This window comes from Amyelois transitella, chromosome 18 (genome assembly GCF_032362555.1).
Source record: "Amyelois transitella isolate CPQ chromosome 18, ilAmyTran1.1, whole genome shotgun sequence".
NCBI lineage: Eukaryota > Metazoa > Arthropoda > Insecta > Lepidoptera > Pyralidae > Amyelois > Amyelois transitella.
In genome coordinates this window covers 7,673,889-7,692,656 of record NC_083521.1, presented here as the reverse complement: position 1 = coordinate 7,692,656, position 18,768 = coordinate 7,673,889, and the positions used below count along the sequence as shown (strand labels likewise).

At 38.5% G+C, this 18,768-nt stretch overlaps 1 protein-coding gene across 4 annotated transcripts in view; it reads right to left on the bottom strand.

Annotated features, from left to right (window-relative positions):
* The window catches only part of LOC106129954 (serine/threonine-protein phosphatase 2A 56 kDa regulatory subunit gamma isoform), a 53,456-nt gene that overhangs the window by 5,313 nt on the left and 29,375 nt on the right, over positions 1-18,768 (bottom strand). For 3 of the 4 annotated variants that reach the window (XM_060949073.1, XM_060949074.1, XM_060949072.1), the window contains 8 exons: positions 16,383-16,586; positions 11,561-11,691; positions 10,105-10,222; positions 9,409-9,521; positions 8,644-8,806; positions 2,917-3,146; positions 1,695-1,875; positions 607-768 (listed from right to left, as the gene is read on the bottom strand). In XM_060949073.1, coding sequence (XP_060805056.1) covers positions 622-768; positions 1,695-1,875; positions 2,917-3,146; positions 8,644-8,806; positions 9,409-9,521; positions 10,105-10,222; positions 11,561-11,691; positions 16,383-16,586 — 1,287 coding nt within the window. In that variant the 3' untranslated portion in view covers positions 607-621. Of the gene's footprint in view, positions 1-606; positions 769-1,694; positions 1,876-2,912; positions 3,147-8,643; positions 8,807-9,408; positions 9,522-10,104; positions 10,223-11,560; positions 11,692-16,382; positions 16,587-18,768 lie in introns of those variants that run through there. The other variant, XM_060949076.1, reaches the window with a different exon arrangement.

Here is an 18,768-nt window from a genome sequence, read left to right as displayed (position 1 = left end):
AATTTAAATTTAAACTAATTAAATTAAAGTGTTTACGACTTTTTATCGATAGAATTTTCCTCCTTCAAAATGAAAGGGGTACCCCATCACTAATTTATCTGTGACAAATCATTAATGCGTATTGTAATTTAGTGCCTTAAAATAACATTTATATGAGGTTGTAACGTACTCGTGACTTGCCGCTTTTTACTGAATTACCTAGTTCCTTTATTATTTGCCGGTTGAATGGAAGGGATCCCTTCATGGGATAAGTCCGCCATTGCAAGTGATTTGTTTCTTTTATGACCATGTACTATTTTCTTGTTGCTGTGTAAACTATGCAATAAAGATATTACATACATACATACATAAAATCACGCCCCTTTCCCGGAGGGGTAGGCAGAGACTACCTCTTTCCACTTGCCACGATCTCTGCATACTTCCTTCGCTTCATCCACATTCATAACTCTCTTCATGCAAGCTCGGCGGTTTCGGGTACTCTTGACCTGACCCTTTACCAGGACGTCCTTAATTTGATCAAGATACGTTCGTCTAGGTCTTCCCACTCCGACCTTTCCCTCCACACTCTCATAAAGATATAACAAACAAACAAACTAGTATACGTACGTCGTGAGTGCGGTGCTAGCACTGGTTGACGTCCGGCGGCGTGGCGAGGAACACGTCCGCCCGCTTGTGCTCGATCAGAGCCTTCACCGTGCTGCTGTCGCCTGGCAGCTCAGACTTCTTGCGGAGGAGTGGCTTGTTCGCGTTGTAGCCTTGCTTTTTCGCCTGTGGGATAACAGATTTATTTATAAAATAGAGAACGCCATCGTGAAACTAAAAAAAAATCACGATTAGTCCCATTCCCGTGGGAATTTTGGGAAATCCTCTGTTAGTGCACCCCTAGAACACAAAAGAAGTCAAATTTCAAGTCTCCAGACCCAGCGGTTTGGGCTCCGCGTTGATAAGTCAGTCAGTCATTCACTTTCACTCACTTTTACATTATTTAAATTAAGTAGGTAAATTTAACTCAAATACGAGTAATTACTCACTAACTCAAATTTGTCTTATAAATTTAAACTTTACACCTCAGCGAAGACTCGGGCGGTAGTTAGTAAGTAATTATTTACATAAAATACTAGTTACACACAAAAAAGTAGGGAACATCCTTACGAAAGGCGATGAGCTAGCAACCAATCACTATTTGAATCTCAATTCCATCGTAAAGCTAAACAGCTGAACGTGGCCTATCAGTCTTTTCAAGACCGTTGGCTCTGTCTAACCCGCAAGGGATATATTTTAGGAGGAGGTTTATTACATACATACATATATAGACGTGATTATATGTATGTATGTAATAAACCTCCTTTATTTTATTTCGGTGACCAGGGATCATTGTAACATGATTCGAAACGTCCGAGACAAGGGTATGTTACGTGCGCGTTTAATACCTGTATTATTTATAAACAGGACCGAACAAGGTCAATAAGACAAGATAGGATAATAAAGATGAGTAACTACGAGTATTATAAAGAGGGATATGACTTCTAACTTGGGATTCTTATTTTAGGCGATGGGCTAACAACCTGTCACTATTTGAATCTCAATTCTATCATCAAACCAAACAGCTGACCGTGGCCTACCAGTATTTTCAAGTCTGTTGGCTCTGTCTACCCCGCACGGGATATAGTCATGTTTATATATGCATGTGTGACCTCTAAAGCTTCCTGCTCCAGCCTCTGGTAGCAGAGCTCGTTAGGCGCGGGCGCGGCCACGTCGTCGCGGGGAGCGGCGCGGACAGAGTCGGACGGCGCGCTGCGGTACGCGGGGTTCAGAGCCGCCTTGCTCTCCAACTTCTGCCAGATCTCCTCCCTTTGGGCGAGCCGCTCCCTTTCTCTGAAAAAAAAAATGTAGTTACTATATATAATTTACACTTTGAGATGACGAGAACTTTATTACTAGTACGTGACGTGAATAGTAGCTCCTGAATCTATTAAAATTGTTTTGACATCCCACTTATATATGTACATCCCACTTATATAAGGCTTTACGTGACAAATAAAACGGCTCGCCAAATCATATTTAATGTAAATTCTACGTCATTTCCTCTAATGTTTTACAATATACAAGACAGAAAAACTAATGCCGTGTGGTTCCCGGCACTAATAAAAAAAAAAAAAAGAATAGGACCACTCCATCTCTCATGGGTGTCGTTTTTACGACTAAAGGGATAGTCGTTTAAACTTGGTATTCTTATTTACGCGATGGGCTAGCAACTCTTCTCGAGGGCTTCAATGATGCCCAAAACAACTATTCCACGCGGACGATGTCGCGGGCACAGCAAGTAAATAAGGGTCCTTACTTCTGTTTCTCCTGCTTGTATTGCGGCGTGCACTCGTAAAAATATGAAAAAAAAACGGGGAAAATAATTCCTTCTCGAGGGCTTCAATGATGCCCAAAATAACTATACCATGCGTACAAAGTCGCGGGCATAGCTAGTCAATATATATATATATATATACCTACTAGCTGTCCCGGCAAACGTTGTTTTGCCATATAAAGTAATTCCTAGTAAATGTTAAGGGTTGACAATCCTTATCACTAAGGGGTATGAAAAATAGATCTTAGCCGATCCTCAGACCAACTGAATATGCATGCAAAATTTGGTTAAAATCGGTAAAGCCGTTTCGGAGGAGTACGGAGACAAACATTGTGACACGAGAATTTTATATATAGACTATCGACCCACCCCGGCTTCGCACGGGTGCAATATTATAAATGTTATTATACATAAAAACCTACCTCTTGAATCACTCTACCTGTTACAAAAAACCGCATCAAAATCCGTTGCGTAATTTTAAAGATTTAAGCATACAGACAAACAGACTAAAATAGCTACTTTGTATTATACTATGTAGTGATATAGGGGCCCCTTACTTCTGTTTCTCCTGCTTGTACTGCTGCGTGCACTCGTCGAACAGCTTCTGGTTCATCTCCATGAACAGCTTCAGCGCGTTGTACACCAGCCCGTGTATCGTCTTGTTCCAGTGGCTCTTGGTGTTCCGGTACAGGGACGGGAACATTATGGGCAGGATGTGAGTCGCGTTGTCCGATATTAAAGACATTATGTACTCGTTGTTCCAGTAGTATAGAGCGCGTTCTGCCACCTGAAATTTGAGTTTGTAAAATCAGATATTGATTTTATTACTGCCTTATATATACTAGTACATACATATAGAGGCCACCCGCGAAATCAAATCCGCGGGAACTCCGGGATAAAAAGTAGCCGATATGTCATTCTGGGTCTTCAGCTGCCTACATACCAAATATCATCGTAATCGGTTCAGTAGTTTTTGCGTGAAAAAGTAACAAACTTCCATACTGACATCCTGACATACTCACAAACTTTCGCAATTATAATATTAGTAGATATATACGGAAAAACTCACTCAGGATTGAGTTTTTAAAGATCTTTCGCCAGGCTAGGTGTTATATTATGCCTGGGGAACCGCGCGACACACGATGTTGTGTCAGAGGTTGTATATATGCTCCAATCCGTGAAATCATTGCATGCGCGATTTAGACTTTTCGCTGTTCTTGACTGATAGCGTCGCGTTATTTTGTTTTTGTGACTTGTGGCGTACTGCCGTCCGTTAGCTAAAAAGTCGTTAAGCCTCAAGGGGTCGATTTTGAGTTTTTGATACCACTTTATACAGGAAAAAAATCTCTATCGATCTGTCTTAGAAACATTTTTCTATCGCTTGTAGTTTTGAAAATAGCCAACACAAATATATCGTTAAGCGAAGAAAAAAACAATAGTGAACATAGCTTTATAGACGTTAACCAACAATACTTCAGTAAAAAATCACTTTTATACCTTAACGTGGTTATGCTTTCAAAATTATCGCTATAGTTACATTGCAATAATAACATTATCCTTTTTTACCACATTAAAGAATCGTAAAGATCCTTTAGTTACTATTCAGTTAGGTTTACTGTTTAAATTGCAAATAAATATACTAAGCTATAAAAACGTTTTCCCAAAATAAAACACTTTATGAACGTTAAAATCAGTTAACGACTTTTTAGCGTATGACCAGTAAAACCATAAATAAAATTATTACTTTTTCTGAGACGTTAACCGCCCAAAGCGATTGACGTAAGTAAAATAAAAATTACAAATACAATACTATAATAACGCTTAGCATCAATACCATACAAAATCCCCGCTAATCACTCTGGCACCCCACCCCGCGCGACCCGTCATTTTAGTGTCGCTTGCGCTATCACGACCTTGTAGATGCAGTATCATCAATTAATAATAATAAAGTCATTGTAGAATCGCTAACCGCTCAACAATTCATAAATATGCCCAACAATATTTCAGATCGACGAATTCAAAAATCTTCTCCAAGAGCATATTTGAAAACTATGGTACAAGTTAATTTTAAAAGAAATGAATTTGACTTATTTTATAAAAATAATTTTGACGAAGAAGAAATAGTATTGAGATTTCTGAATGATAAATATCTCAAAAATCCTAAAGCTGTATCACTATCTTTCAGATCATTTCCTAAAGGTATCGAGCAAGAGCGAAAAGATAACTTGATTGAAAAATTGAAAAATATTATTCCTGTTCATAAACTAGTATTTTGGACACAATTACCAGTCAATCATGCTGCATCAAATGATGTAAGAAGTAGGAAAACCACATAATCACATGAATAAGTGTTTTTTTTTTCTACTTCTTACATTAGTTACTTATGTACACTTATTCTAATCATTATCATTTATATATGAGAAGATTATTATGTTAGGTGATTTTAATGGATGGGTGGGTGTAAAGCGTGATGGATATGAAAAGGTGCTTGGTGCGTTTGGTGACGAAAAGGTGAATGATAATGGAAGAAGTGTATTAGAAATTTGTCTAGAGTGGGATCTTTTTGTGTCGAACTCAATGTTTCAACATAAAGAGATCCACACCTATACAAGAGTGGAAGGTATTTTAAAAAGTATGATAGACTTTGTGATTGTAGATGAAAGATTGAAGAACAAAGTGCTGGATACCCGTGCATATCGCGGTGCTTGACTCGGACCATTTACTGGTGATATCCCGGGGTATCTTCAATCGCTGGCGGCACAGGGTAAGGGAGCAAACCAGCGCTTTGGAAAGAGTGAAAGTAGAAAATTTGCAAGATATGGATGTAGGTAAGAAGTATATTAATAGACTGAAGGATGAAATTGAAGATTTAGATGAGAGGAGCAATATTGAAGATGGATGGAAGGAATTTAAAGAAAGAATTGTGAAAGTAGCTGTTGAAGTGTGTGGTGTAAGTAGAAGAAGGAAAGGGAAAAATCACAAAAATGCGTGGATGAGTAAAGATGTGCCAGAACTTGTGCGATTAAAGAAGAAAGCATGGCTGGATTTGTTAGCAGCAAAAGCTAACTTAAGAATGCAAGAGGTTATAGATGAGGATGTGAATGAAGCACGTAAGGAATATAAAAAAATGAAAGATTTGGTTAAGAAAGCTGTGATTAGAAAGAAAGAAGAGTATAAAGAGGATTTTGATAAAAGGCTATCAGAAGACTTTCAGTCAAATCTGAAAGTATTCTGGAAATCCGTAAGGTCAGCCCGAGGAAAAACTATAACCAGAGAGCTGACTAGGATCAGATGCCAGGATGGTAGCGTTGTGAAAGGAGAAGAATGTGTGCTAAAGATATGGAAGGACTATTTTGAGAGTTTATTTGAAAAAAAGGAAGAAAATAAGAAAGAGTTCTGCTATAGCAAAGAAAAAGAGAATGAGATGGAAGGCGAAATTGAAATGTTTGAAATTGTGGAAGCACTTAAGAGTATGAAAGCGGGTAAGGCTGCCGGGTATGATAGAGTGTCGGTCCAGATGCTTAAAGCAGGAAAAGGCGTCGTAGCTAGACAGTTGTACTGCCTTTTCAATTTGTGTTGGAGAAGCGGCCGAGTACCAAAAGAGTGGTGTAAGGCTGTTATTGTGCCACTTTACAAAGGAAAAGGGTCACAACTGGACTGCAAAAATTATCGTGGTATAAGCCTGCTTAGCGTCGTCGGCAAATTGTATGCTAAGGTATTGATTAATAGAGTCAGGAATGAAACTGATGACAAAATATGGGATGCTCAAGCGGGATTTCGAAAGGGAATGGGATGTACTGATCAGGTCTTTTCTTTGCGGTGCATAGCCGAAAAGTTTTTGGCCAAGAGTCAAAAAGTCTATTGCACATTCGTGGATTTGGAAAAGGCCTATGACAGAGTTGAGAGGAATGAATTGTGGTCAGCACTTTCTATGCATGGGGTGAGCAGTCTCTTGATACGAGCACTGAAATCCTTATATGAGGATTCGAGTGCTTGTGTCAGGATAAACGGAGCGCACACTGAGTGGTTTAAGATTGAGAAAGGTGTTAGGCAGGGATGTGTTGCGTCACCGTGGCTGTTCAACCTATTTATGAATAGTTGTTTGACAGATTTGAAAGAGTCTGAAAGTGGATTAAGGATGAATGAGTTACTCGTCAAATGTCTGCTCTATGCCGACGATCAGGTTATACTGGCGTCATCAGCGGAGGAGTTACAGGAGATGGTAAACTGTATGCATGAAGCTTTAAAAGAGAAAGGAATGAAAGTGAACGTAAGTAAAACTAAAACACTGGTTTTTGAAATGGAGAAAGAAATGACAGCATGTAATATTTTGATTGGAGGAGAAAAAGTTGAGCAAGTGAAAGAGTTTGTATATCTAGGATCAAAGTTTACATCAGATGGCAAGTGTGATAGTGATATTGAAAGGAGAGTGAACGCGGGGAACATGGTGAATGGAGCTTTGCATGCCTTTATGAGCAGTCAGAAACTATCCAAAAAGGCTCGACTGGCTGTGCACAGGGGCGTGTTGGTCCCGACATTAATGTATGGGAGTGAAAGTTGGGTATGGCAAAAGAAGTACGAAAGCAGAATAAATGCAGTGGAAATGAGAGCGTTAAGGAGTATGTTGGGTGTGAAATTGAGTGACCGGATAAGGAACAGCGTGATAAGGGAATGTTGTGATGTGAAAGAAGATGTAGTTACAGGAATAGAAAAGGGTATGTTGAGATGGTTCGGTCATGTGGAGAGGATGAATGAAAACAGGTTGACTAAGCAGATATACAAGGAGAGTGTGGAGGGAAAGGTCGGAGTGGGAAGACCTAGACGAACATATCTTGATCAAATTAAGGACGTCCTGGTGAAGGGTCAGGTCAAAAGTGCCCGAAACCGCCGAGCTTGCATGAAGAGAGTTATGAATGTGGATGAAGCAAAGGAAGTATGCAGGGATCGTGGCAAGTGGAAAGAGGTAGTCTCTGCCTACCCCTCCGGGAAAGAGGCGTGAGTTTATGTATGTATGTATAATTTACCTATTCTTTAGAGAACCATAGCAAGGCAGGTTACATATCTTTCTTTTAATAAACCTTAAAATACATAATATTTTGTTTCAATTTGGAGGTTAATGTTCCTATTTTTCTATAATTGCATAAACTTTTCCAACCTAAAGTCACAGCTAAAAGATCGCTTATGTTCAAGGTTTTGGGCGTAACGTCTTTTAAGTGTTTTAATAATAAGGTAAACAATAGAGAAAAAAAATACAGCAATGTAGCAACACTGCAAAGCTAGTCTTGAAGGTTGTTAAAAAGCTTTTGAGTTGATACAGTCATGTTTTGTTTCTAATTTAGAGCTCTCAATAAATAACTAAAACGTCGTTAAACACCTTAACGATATTTTAGTAATTTATTGTAGACTAGTTTTTAGAACCTAAAAATGCAAGTCATATTTATATTCGAATCATATGCTATAAGGTCGCTAAGGTATACTTAATGATCTTTTAGTAAAGTATTCATAGTAAAAAAAAATTTAAAAAACACAATAAAACTGCCTTATACGCTCATTTTCAAAATAATAGTTGATTAATCTTATTAAAATTATCGATTTTTAATAGTGATTTTGATTGCCTATCTTTGGGTATTTAAAAGTTCGTTGTGTGACATATGGTTTTGAAATGGCGACAATTCTAAATATTTCGCGCGTTTTTCGCTCGTATCTCAAAACTTGAAAATGTGGGTTAGCGTGTTTTTAGTAATCGTGCGGCAGCGTAGAGATGTCGCCACTAGTTCAAGACTTTGTTGGGTAGAATGTGATCAGAATATTAGGGATTATAGGTACTATATGAAAAATACATACTTTCCCGCAGGAGTAAGAAGATACCTGATATCAAATATAATGAAGATACCAGAGAGATGAGCGAGTGAAAGGAACAAAAGAGAAAGAGATGGATCTACGAAATAAAGATCAGGACAAATTGTAAGAGATAAGATACAACATTTTAATAGCTTCCGACATAATATTTAATACGATACCTGACACCGTGTGGTTCCCGGCACCAATACAAAAAAGAATAGGACCACTCCATATCTCTCCCATGGATGTCGTAAAAGGGATAGGCTTACAAACATGAGATTCTTTTTTTAGGCTAGCAACCTGTCACTATTTAGATCTCAATTCTATCATTAAGCCAAACAGCTGAACGTAGCCGATCAGTCTTTACAAGACCGTTGGCCCTGTCTACCCCGCAAGGGATATAGACGTGACCATATGTATGTATGTATTCAACACGATGTTACCTGAAAGTGCGGACTGGAGACGCACTTGGCCAGCTGCCTGAACAACGGGTCCATGATCTTCTGGAACTCGGCCGGCTCGATCACGTCCAGTATCTCCTCCATCTCGTTCAGGAACATCACCTCTTTCGGCGAATGCGTCTTCGGCCAGTATTTTAATAATGCCCTGTAATGTGAAAAATGGGAATATTTTAATCAATCGGAAGCGAAACAACTTTTTTAACAAAAAAGGAAATAGAGAAAAGGAAAAGGGAGGGTTTTCAATTCGACCATATAATAAATTTAGACCTTGACTATATAAATTAAGACTTTTACTATAACTATATAATTTTTATAAAAAAAGAATAGAACCACTCCATACCTTTCGCATGGATGTCGTAAAAGGCGACTAAGGGAAAGACTTATAAACTTGGGATTCATTGATATTTTGGATGTAATTTGATAATTTTAATCTCATAAGGCATCATAAAAAGTTTATTTTATTTTTATTTAACTAAACAACTACATATAACTAACTATAACAAATCCTACTAATATTATAAATGCGAAAGTTTGTGAGTATGTCAGGATGTCAGTATGGATGTTTGTTACTCTTTCACGCAAAAACCACTAAACCAATTACGATCAAATTAGGTATGTGGGTAGCTGAAGACCCAGAATAACACACAGGCTACTTTTAAATCCCAGAGATCCCGCGGGATTGACAGGGTTTCCATGCGGACGAAGTCGCGGGCGGCCTCTAGTACCTATATGGATATAATTCCTCACCTAACTACAGGTTGCGTGAGCGACGGATCCTTCTCCAGGAACTGAACGACGCAGTACGCCAGCTGGGGGTGGTACACCGACAGCGATTTCACTTTGTGTAGTGGTAATAATACCTGAAACACAAAATCAGGGTTTTGACTGATGACTTTTTCTAAGTACCTAATAAAACTAAGTTTGTTTGATTGTTATCGATACATAGAGATAGTTACATAGAGATTGTGGCAAGTGGAAAGAGGTAGTCTCTGCCTACCCCTCCGGGAAAGAGGCGTGATTTTATGTATGTATGTATGTTGTTTGATTGTTCGTTATATCTTTATTGTAAATACGAAGGAACACCAAAAATACATTTTTGTAGGCGGATTTATGTGCCATTTAGGGATCTCTTCAAGTCAGCCATTGAATAACTAAAAAGTAACTACTTGCATAGGGCAGAAGTACATACAAATCTTTATCCTATATAATCCTAAATACTTATACACACAAATAAATTAACATACTTATATAAATATGTATATACATTTATAAATACATGAAGACTCATAAGTAACACCCAGCACTTAACGCAAGAGAGAGGAGATAAGAGTGGAGGAGAGTAGACATGGAGTGAGTGAGTGTGCGAGAGAGACAAAAAGCGAACATCGAATGAAATAGCGGAGACAAGAAGAGAAAGAAGATACGTTAAAGCAGTCGGTATACCTTCAAAAGGAACATCTTATGCTCCTCTTTGAGCGGCAACGCGAACCCGTTGATGATGGAGCCGAGGATCTCCAGGAGCTCCGCGATGCCGTTGTGGTGTTCAGTCTCGTAGATAAACCTGGAATTGCAAACGCCGTTCAATAAACTGTGTAACTATACTATAGACATATTTACTTGTAGTAGTAGTTAAATAGCTGAACGTGGCCTATCACTAAAAGACTGTTGGCTCTGTCTACCCCGCAAGGGATATAGACGTGATTATATGTATGTATGTTACTTGTAGTACACCTCATAAATACAAACAAATTCTTAACTTGATTTAAGGTACGCTCACAAGATGTAAAGTTCAAAACATATCTTGTTATTTCTTTTTTTTTTTCATTTGTTCACACTTTCTGTTTTCTCTTTATTAACCTACATCTCAAAAAAAAATCATATGCATTATATTTTTATGGCAAAAAGTGCCATGTGGTCCTTGGCACTAGTAGAATAGAACTACTCCATTTTCTTCTTATGGATATCGTACAAGGTGAGGAAATTGGCATTCATCATGAATCTAGTACTATGATAAAATATCGGTTACGTTAGGTTAGATGGGAGTCACTTTGTATAAAAACCTGAATCCAGGGTTGCATTCGGGCGCATCACGACTAACGCCAGAATAATTTTTAATAGCCAGTACAATAAATAGTTCGAACTTAATATGCTTATAAATACCACAAACAAAAAACTATCCCATGTAATGACAAAAGAATAGCCGTGATGAACAGCTAATGACCACACCGATTGTTATTTCTTTGTGTCGTAATAAGTTAAATGGACTTCAGGCTGTGGTTTTTTATATACCCGTTCAGTGTAAATGTCGTCGCCTTAAAGACTTCTGTAGACTTATTTATTGTTTGAATTATAATGGTACAGCCAATGGCATATAAACATGACATTCATGTCACCATTACAGGGTACAGGGTAAAGTTTATCTGCAGTTGACTGTACGTTTGTAATGAGAGTACAGGGGAGTCGACAATTTCACCAGTGGTAAAATAAGTGTTACAATGAAACCAATTCAAAGACTTATTAGAAAATCCATCTATTATCTTTTACTGAATATTGGAGACCTTAGGACAGCGGCATCATCAGGAGATGTCCAGTCACCTAGTCGGCCCATATTATACAGACCTAAATATAATCGTATTCTAAATAATGTTTGCTGCTTCTCTGTCCGTGCAGATAATAAACGCCAATCAAGGGAAAGAACTATATAAAATTGGTTACTTGGAATTCTTCTAGGCGACGGACAAGCAACCTGTCACGATCTGAATCCCAATTCGGTGGAATTGAATTGGAAACACACGCTCATTAATTTATGGTGATTAAACCATCCAGCTGACCGTGTGTTTTCAATCTTTTCGAGACTATTGGTTCTTTCTACGTGGTGATGAAGACTTGGGGTACATACCTATAAAATACATTATTGATCTGTTTCCTAATATACGCCCGCAACACTAAGAATTTTCCGTATATCCTGTGTAATGTGGTCTTGAGGAAGTCTCTCTCCCGCGGGTCTTCAGAGTCGAATAGCTCTAATAACTGAAACAAAATGAAAAGAATATGGTAAATAACAGTTTATTGGGTGGGAAGACTACCGTCAGAATTGCCAACAATTAAAAGAGGCAGTGTAGGTAACTCTTGGAAGTCTAGCATGCGCCGGATTTTTGCAGGTATACGAATACTTATCTTATAAGAGTTCCTTCTGGTAAACATGTAATTTTTAAATGCTCCAATCAATTTAGTGTTTAAAAAAAAACAAAGGGAACAGGGTTGACTTAGTGCCTCGGATAGGGGCTGGGACTTAGGAAAGAGAGAGGAGTTAGGAGATTGGCGTTAGAAACGTTAGGATTTGGGATGCACCATGGATTAAAAGTGGAACTTATTTGGAACACTCAAGGTGGCGTTTCACGTTATTTCATGATAGGTTCAAGGGAACATACGTTGTATGAAAACGCTTACAATAGGTGAGTGAGTGATATAACTATATATAATGTCACATATAAATACACACGTCGATACTAGGATACCTCGGTTGAGTGATCGCGTTATAGATGTACGTGGCATAGAGTTCAGCGGGTATCGATTATCTAAAAATATTGGAAGGACACGTGATCGTTGGGACCGTGACCGGCGGTGGCGCCCGTGAAAACGTGCATCAACGTGTGGTACGTAATGAGTTGATAAAGTGGCGTATATAGAAAACTAGCTGTGCCCGCGACTTCGTCCGCGTGGAATAGGTAGTTATTTTGGGCATCTTTGAAGCCCTCAAGGATGAATAATTTTTCCCATTTTTTTTTCACATTTTCGATTATTTCTTCGCTCCTTGCAGCGTGATGTTATATAGCCTAAAGCCATTCCTCGATAAATGGTCTATTCAATACAAAAAGCAGTTTTCAATTCGAACTAGTAGTTCCTGAGATTAGCCCAAATTTGTAAGCCTATCCCTTAGTCGCCTTTCGACACCACGACATCCATGGGAAAGAGTTGGAGTGGTCCTATTATTTTTCGTATTCGTGCCGGGAACCACACAGATAATAATGACTATAACCTGTACCTCATCCAGGCATACGATAATCAATACCTATATTTTATACAGGCGTAAAAACGTTCCTGGACCTACGAGTATATGTATAAAATTAGTGTCACAGCAAAACAGTCAACAAACGTTCAAGGGCGGCCCGAAATAACCCCGCAAAACGAGCTATTACCCAATAGCGCATTACTGAATGTTACGGAGGTGGGAGTGGCGATAGACGTCGTGTTTTGAGCTGTTTGGGATGGGCCAGGGCTGTCAATACACTAATTATTATTACTTTAATTACTACTTTTATTACTTACCCAAACTAAGGTTATGGTAAAAAAAAGCGGAGATGGAAGAAGAGTTTAAATTAATGTTCGTTATCTGCAGAGAAACATGACCCAGGTGTACACTGACCCCCATTTGGTTTCGATACACCCGTATGGTGTACCAAATGGGGGTCAGTCTATCTGCAGGCGACTGTACTTTTGGAAACTTTCCGTCTATGAACAAACCGTTTATAAGTCCCACTCTAAGCCCATTATAATGTTCACATTACTAAACTTTGACACGTCAAGAGTAGGAGCTAAGTTCCCAAGTAATGTTATAAATATTTGTTTGTTACCCCTTCCCGGGTAATCTACTGACATTATCTTCTTTATTGCGTAACCTAATAATGAGTCTAGAGAAGGACATAGGATCCGATCATCCCGGTAAAAACTATTGTGCCCATGGGATTTTCGAAAAAACTAGATTCCTCTATAGGTGACGCTAAATTCGTTGCTTTTTGAAGGTGATGCTTTTCGTATATAGCGCTAAATTCACACGAGCGAAACTGCGGGTAAAAGCTACTGAGGAAATAAACATCAATTCAGTATCAAGTAGCGCCTCGAGTATTGCGGATCGTGTTACATTTAGCGTCATTGTAAAATATAATTGTTTAGTACGTACTTACATGGCTTAAACTGATCAAGTTCCTTTTAAACAGTAAATAGAGTACTTGTAAACAAAAACTGGTTTCTAACTTTGTTTTCTTGTTTACAAGTTTATTTGCAAAAGGTCTATTATCCGAGCGCGACACCTCTAGAACAAACTACTACTACTTACCTTACTAAGCTTTTTACCAAATCATGAAATTTTTTATTCTAGAAGCCCGCCACATACATCACCTATTATAACACCTGCAGATGATGTAAGTTCTATTTTTAACTAATAAAGAATTTTCATGACCACACAAGCGAAGAAGTTTACCTTTTTATAATTGAAATAGATTATTATAGTAAGTATAAATATAATTAACTTTCTACACAGTTGTAGCATTTACAGAAAAACTTTACATATAAAATGATGGGTCACAGCAAAGCGCAATATGGCCATTTCTCACCCTAGGCCCGACTCGCCCCTAAATTATTCACGCATATTGATTGTGAGGGATTAGTGGCGAGTTTATATTAATTATAGCTCATAGGGCAACCACCCTTAGCAATTAACCACTGTTTATCAAATTTCACACAACAGACTAACCTCTATATACGAGTAAATACAACCTGTCCCGGCAAGCGTTGTTTTGCCATATAAATATTTTTAAAGTATTTTCTAGTTAAAAAACATGTTAAGGGTGGACAACCCTTGTCACTAAGGGGTATGAAAAATAGATGTTGGCCGATTCTCAGACCTACTCAATATGCTCACAAATTCCATGAGAATCGGTCAAGCCGTTTCGGAGGAGTACGGGAACGAACATTGTGACACGAGTATTTTATATATAAAATTATGTGCCCGCGGCTCCGCTCGCGTACATTTTTCTTCATCACAATTCCCACAGGAACTAAGTCACGGAAGAAAAGTAGGTACTTATTTTCCACACAATTAATTACCCAATTATTTGTGTGGAAAATTTTATGAATTACGGTTAAGAAGATAAAGGGTGAAGAGTGGATCAATACACACAGTCACTTTACATTGATAATATTAGTATGTAGAATACTAATTATGTTCACATTAAATAGATATAATTATGTATTTACATGTGAATCGTCCTGGCAAAGGGTCAAGAGTACCCGAAACCGCCGCGCCGAGCCACCGCCGCCGAAAGCGAAGGAAGTATGCAGAGATCGTGGCAAGTGGAAAGATGTAGTCTCTGCCTACCACTCCGAGAAACAGCGTGATTTTATGTATGTATGTGAATCAGAAAGACAAGTACATTCACATGTATATCTATTTAATTTGAACACAATTAGTATTAATTAGTTTATTTATTTATTAACTGTACTTAGTAGGGTTAATAAATAAATATAAACGGGACCGATTACACAGATTGAGTAAGCCTCGAAGTAAGTTCGAGACTTGTGTTACGAGATACTAACCACTACTACTACTACTAACGATAATAAATACTTATATAGATAAACATCCAAAATTTAGATTAGAAAAAGTTCATTTCTCATCATGCCCTGGCAAGGATTCAAACCAGGGATCTCTGGTGTCACAGACAAGCGCACTACCACTGCGCCATAGAGGCCGTCAAGGAGTTAGAATTATATACTTACTACTTATCAGAAGAAACAATATAAATTAGAAGACGTATGTCGCGTCTGTCTGTTTATACAAGTTTTCGGTCAAGGGCGCGTCTGATAGGCGGAACGCGGAATTTGTTAATATTAACTGTTTGTGTAGTGCGAGGCCTATTTAAAACGTTTACATGACAGTACAGTTATATTCTCCGAAACATTTTCAATTGTGAATTTCTTTATAATAATATCTGTATTATGCCATACAGCTTAACGTGGCTGCTGAACGAGCCAGTCTCTTTGACATTCTAAGCTCTGTCTACCAAGTAAGGGATAAAGACGTGACTGTATGTAAACGTGACTGTGTTAAAACTCTTAAGAAGAAGCACATCGATGAAAGTCAAAAAGTATAGAAACCGAAAAAAACAGAAAACAAAGTAAACATACCCGTCTTACAATAGCCATGCATACACACCTATTTACGTACGTATAGTCAGAATAAGGGCGACTAAACTACCTTCCCATTCATGTGACTACGACTATGAATCGATAATGTGGCAACACATGGTTCCCTTATCTCGTCTGGCGAGGTTTAGGCGTTGGAGCGTTTGCGAGCATTTAACACGGCACCTTGCCAAAGAACTCGGGTCGATATTGTACGAGTAACATGCTGTGTTAGTGCTATTTAAAGGCATTATCGCGAGATGTTCTTGTGCTGAATTGTGCAAGGAATATTTCTTTGAAACCAGCGTAAATAAGCCGTGCGTCAACACAAAGGCGTGTTGACTGTTGATATTTTTTATTTGCCAGACAGACAGATACGGCAACACTTTAACGGTTTTTTCGTGAACCTTGTAAGCCACTACAGATCAACTTGAACATAAAAGCATTTTGTACCAGTCAACTTTTATGAAATGGCTCATACACGAGCTCGGATTAATAGGATTGTGGAGCGGAGGTTTTATGCATTCCTATTGGTCAATATTCAGTCGCTTCTCCGCTCCGCCGCGTCGATGCACGTCAATATACAGTTATACTAATAGCCTTAGGGTTAGTTAGATGGAGGCGGTAACATTCGTAATAGGTTTACATCACAGGTTTACACAGAAGAAGTATGGCAACTCGAGCGGCCTCAGAAATCATCTTATAAACTTTAGATCAAGCTAGTAACTTACAGAATAGGTTTCTATAGACGAACTGACCTGTAATACAAACTTCTGGTCGATATACTTCTTAGCGACGTTGGGCTGGAAGTCTGGAGACTCGAGCAGCCTCAGGAACAGCTCGTAGACCAGCTGTAGGTGTGGCCACGCCGCCTCCAGCGTGGGTTCGTCCTCCTCAGGGTCGAACTCGGCCCCGTTAGGGTTTGAAGAAGGCGGTAGCGTCCGGAATAAGTTTATCGCGAACTGGGGACAACAGTTAATTTATTAATCTTCTTTTGTTTGATACATTTTTTTGTTTTGATGTGGTATTTTTAGAAAAAAGAACCCAACCAATCAAAGTTTAATTCAAAGAGATTCTATAAAAGTCGACTCTATCCTTACAAAGTTTTATTTTTAACTTAATGATCGTTTTCACGGGCAAAAAAAACGGTAATAAGTATTTATAAAGACAAGACACTGACCAAATTTATCAATCAGTTAATGTTGTAACAAACATATACTCTTTATAACTTTTATACATCAGACATGCTTGGCTTTGAGAAGTATCAAGGCTTTAAATACATACAGTACAATATAATAACTCTTTATTTATAGGAATCTGCTTTTCACAAACGTTCATGTAAGTTTACGTACAGAATTTTGGCTCGGCTAGGTTTTGCAAAGCTTGTCACAGACTATGTTTAGAATTTGGATCTTAATTTGGGGCGTATCGATCTAAGTAACTTTGCCAAGGCGTCGTCGCTGAGCGGAAGAGGAGCCTTATCTGACATCAAGTTGGATATTTATCGGTGTTTGTCGCGACATTTTGAAAGTATCGCTATTTTAACTGGCTTCGTGGTTTATTTTTCTTATATAGGTAGCTATTGTCTGTAGAGTACAATAAAGTATTTTTAATTTTTCTTTTTTTTGCTATGATTGTTTTTATCTGTTGATGTGTCTTAAGTTTCGTATGTTGATTGATATTGTTGTTTGATTCGATTATACGATTTAATTCATTGAAAATTATTATATAGTTTACCTTAGCCTTATATTTTGATCATAAACTAACATTTACCCTGGGTATTAAAAATACGACTAGCATTAATATAAAAAACGCAAGAGTCCTTTCACAATTTACAAATCAAAGTTACGTGACTATGGCGTCGATAACTGCTCATTCTTCAAGTCATAGAATAAATGAGAATAACAGATTACCTGACCTCACTAACAGTATTCAGTAATTATGACGTGCATAAGTTTTTGTTATCACTTGAAATCTTTTGTTTAAATTGATACGGTGTCTTTTAATACATTAGTGCTATCTATATCTTCTATACTTATAATAAATCTGTAGAGAGGTCAATTCTGTACATTGAATATATTTTCAAAATAACTATCAGGGAGTGATTAGTGATCGATACTGATGCCCAAAATGCAATCAGTAAAATTTTTGTCTGTCTGTCTGTCTGTCTGTATGTTCTTTATAGAAACAAAAACTACTTGACGGATTTTAACGAAACTTGGTACAGTTATTCTTCATACTCCTGAGCAGGTTATAGTATACTTTTCATTACGCTACAATCAGTAGGAGCAGAGCAGTGAAAGTAAATGTTGGGAAAACGGGAGAAGTAACTTGATTTTTTAAGCTTCCGTCGCGTGTGCAGCCTTAATGGTTAAAGCTACAGCAAAACCATGTATTACGGAAATATTCTAAATAAAATTATTAAAAAAAAATCCCAAGACAGCATAAGTCTATCTGTTATGGTTGACTCACAATAACACGTGTAATTCCTAATAGCTTAGCGGTTCGGAGATTTCTGATTATATTTCTATACTCTGACGTTTATAATACCAATGAGACTAACACTCATTCGTAATTCTTAAAAATTCATATAAATACCTATTCAATAAAAAAAGAAACATCGAAATCGGTATAGAAACACAAAACTTATACATGAAATGAAATACGCTAACAAGCCATCGCGCGTAAATACTGAATTATTGACGCGCTCGACGCGTCTCGCGGCGGCAGGGTATAAAAGGGGCGGGAGGCGAGTGCAAGCTTTATGACCAAGGCAGCCAGGGGAAGACTTCACGCAGTTCTCTCCTCCAGCCTCCCCCTGAGGACGAAGCTCGGGATCTACCAAACGTACCTCAGATCCCGCCTCACGTACGCGGCCCCGGCGTGGTACGCATACTGCTCTGAGACCAACAAGAGAAGACTCAGAGCCCAAGAGAACCAAGTCTCAGAGCAGTCGTCGGAGCCCCGCGCTACGTGAGGAACTCGACGATCCTCAGGGACCTGAAGTGGGAGAACTAGATATTCGAGAGGGCGGACGCGTCATCACACAGCCACCTGCGCGGTATCGCGCCGCTCCACGCCCGTCGGGTAAAACTCTCCCCTCGCTGCCTTGCGGCAGACGTCGTCGACCAGTGACGACGCCGC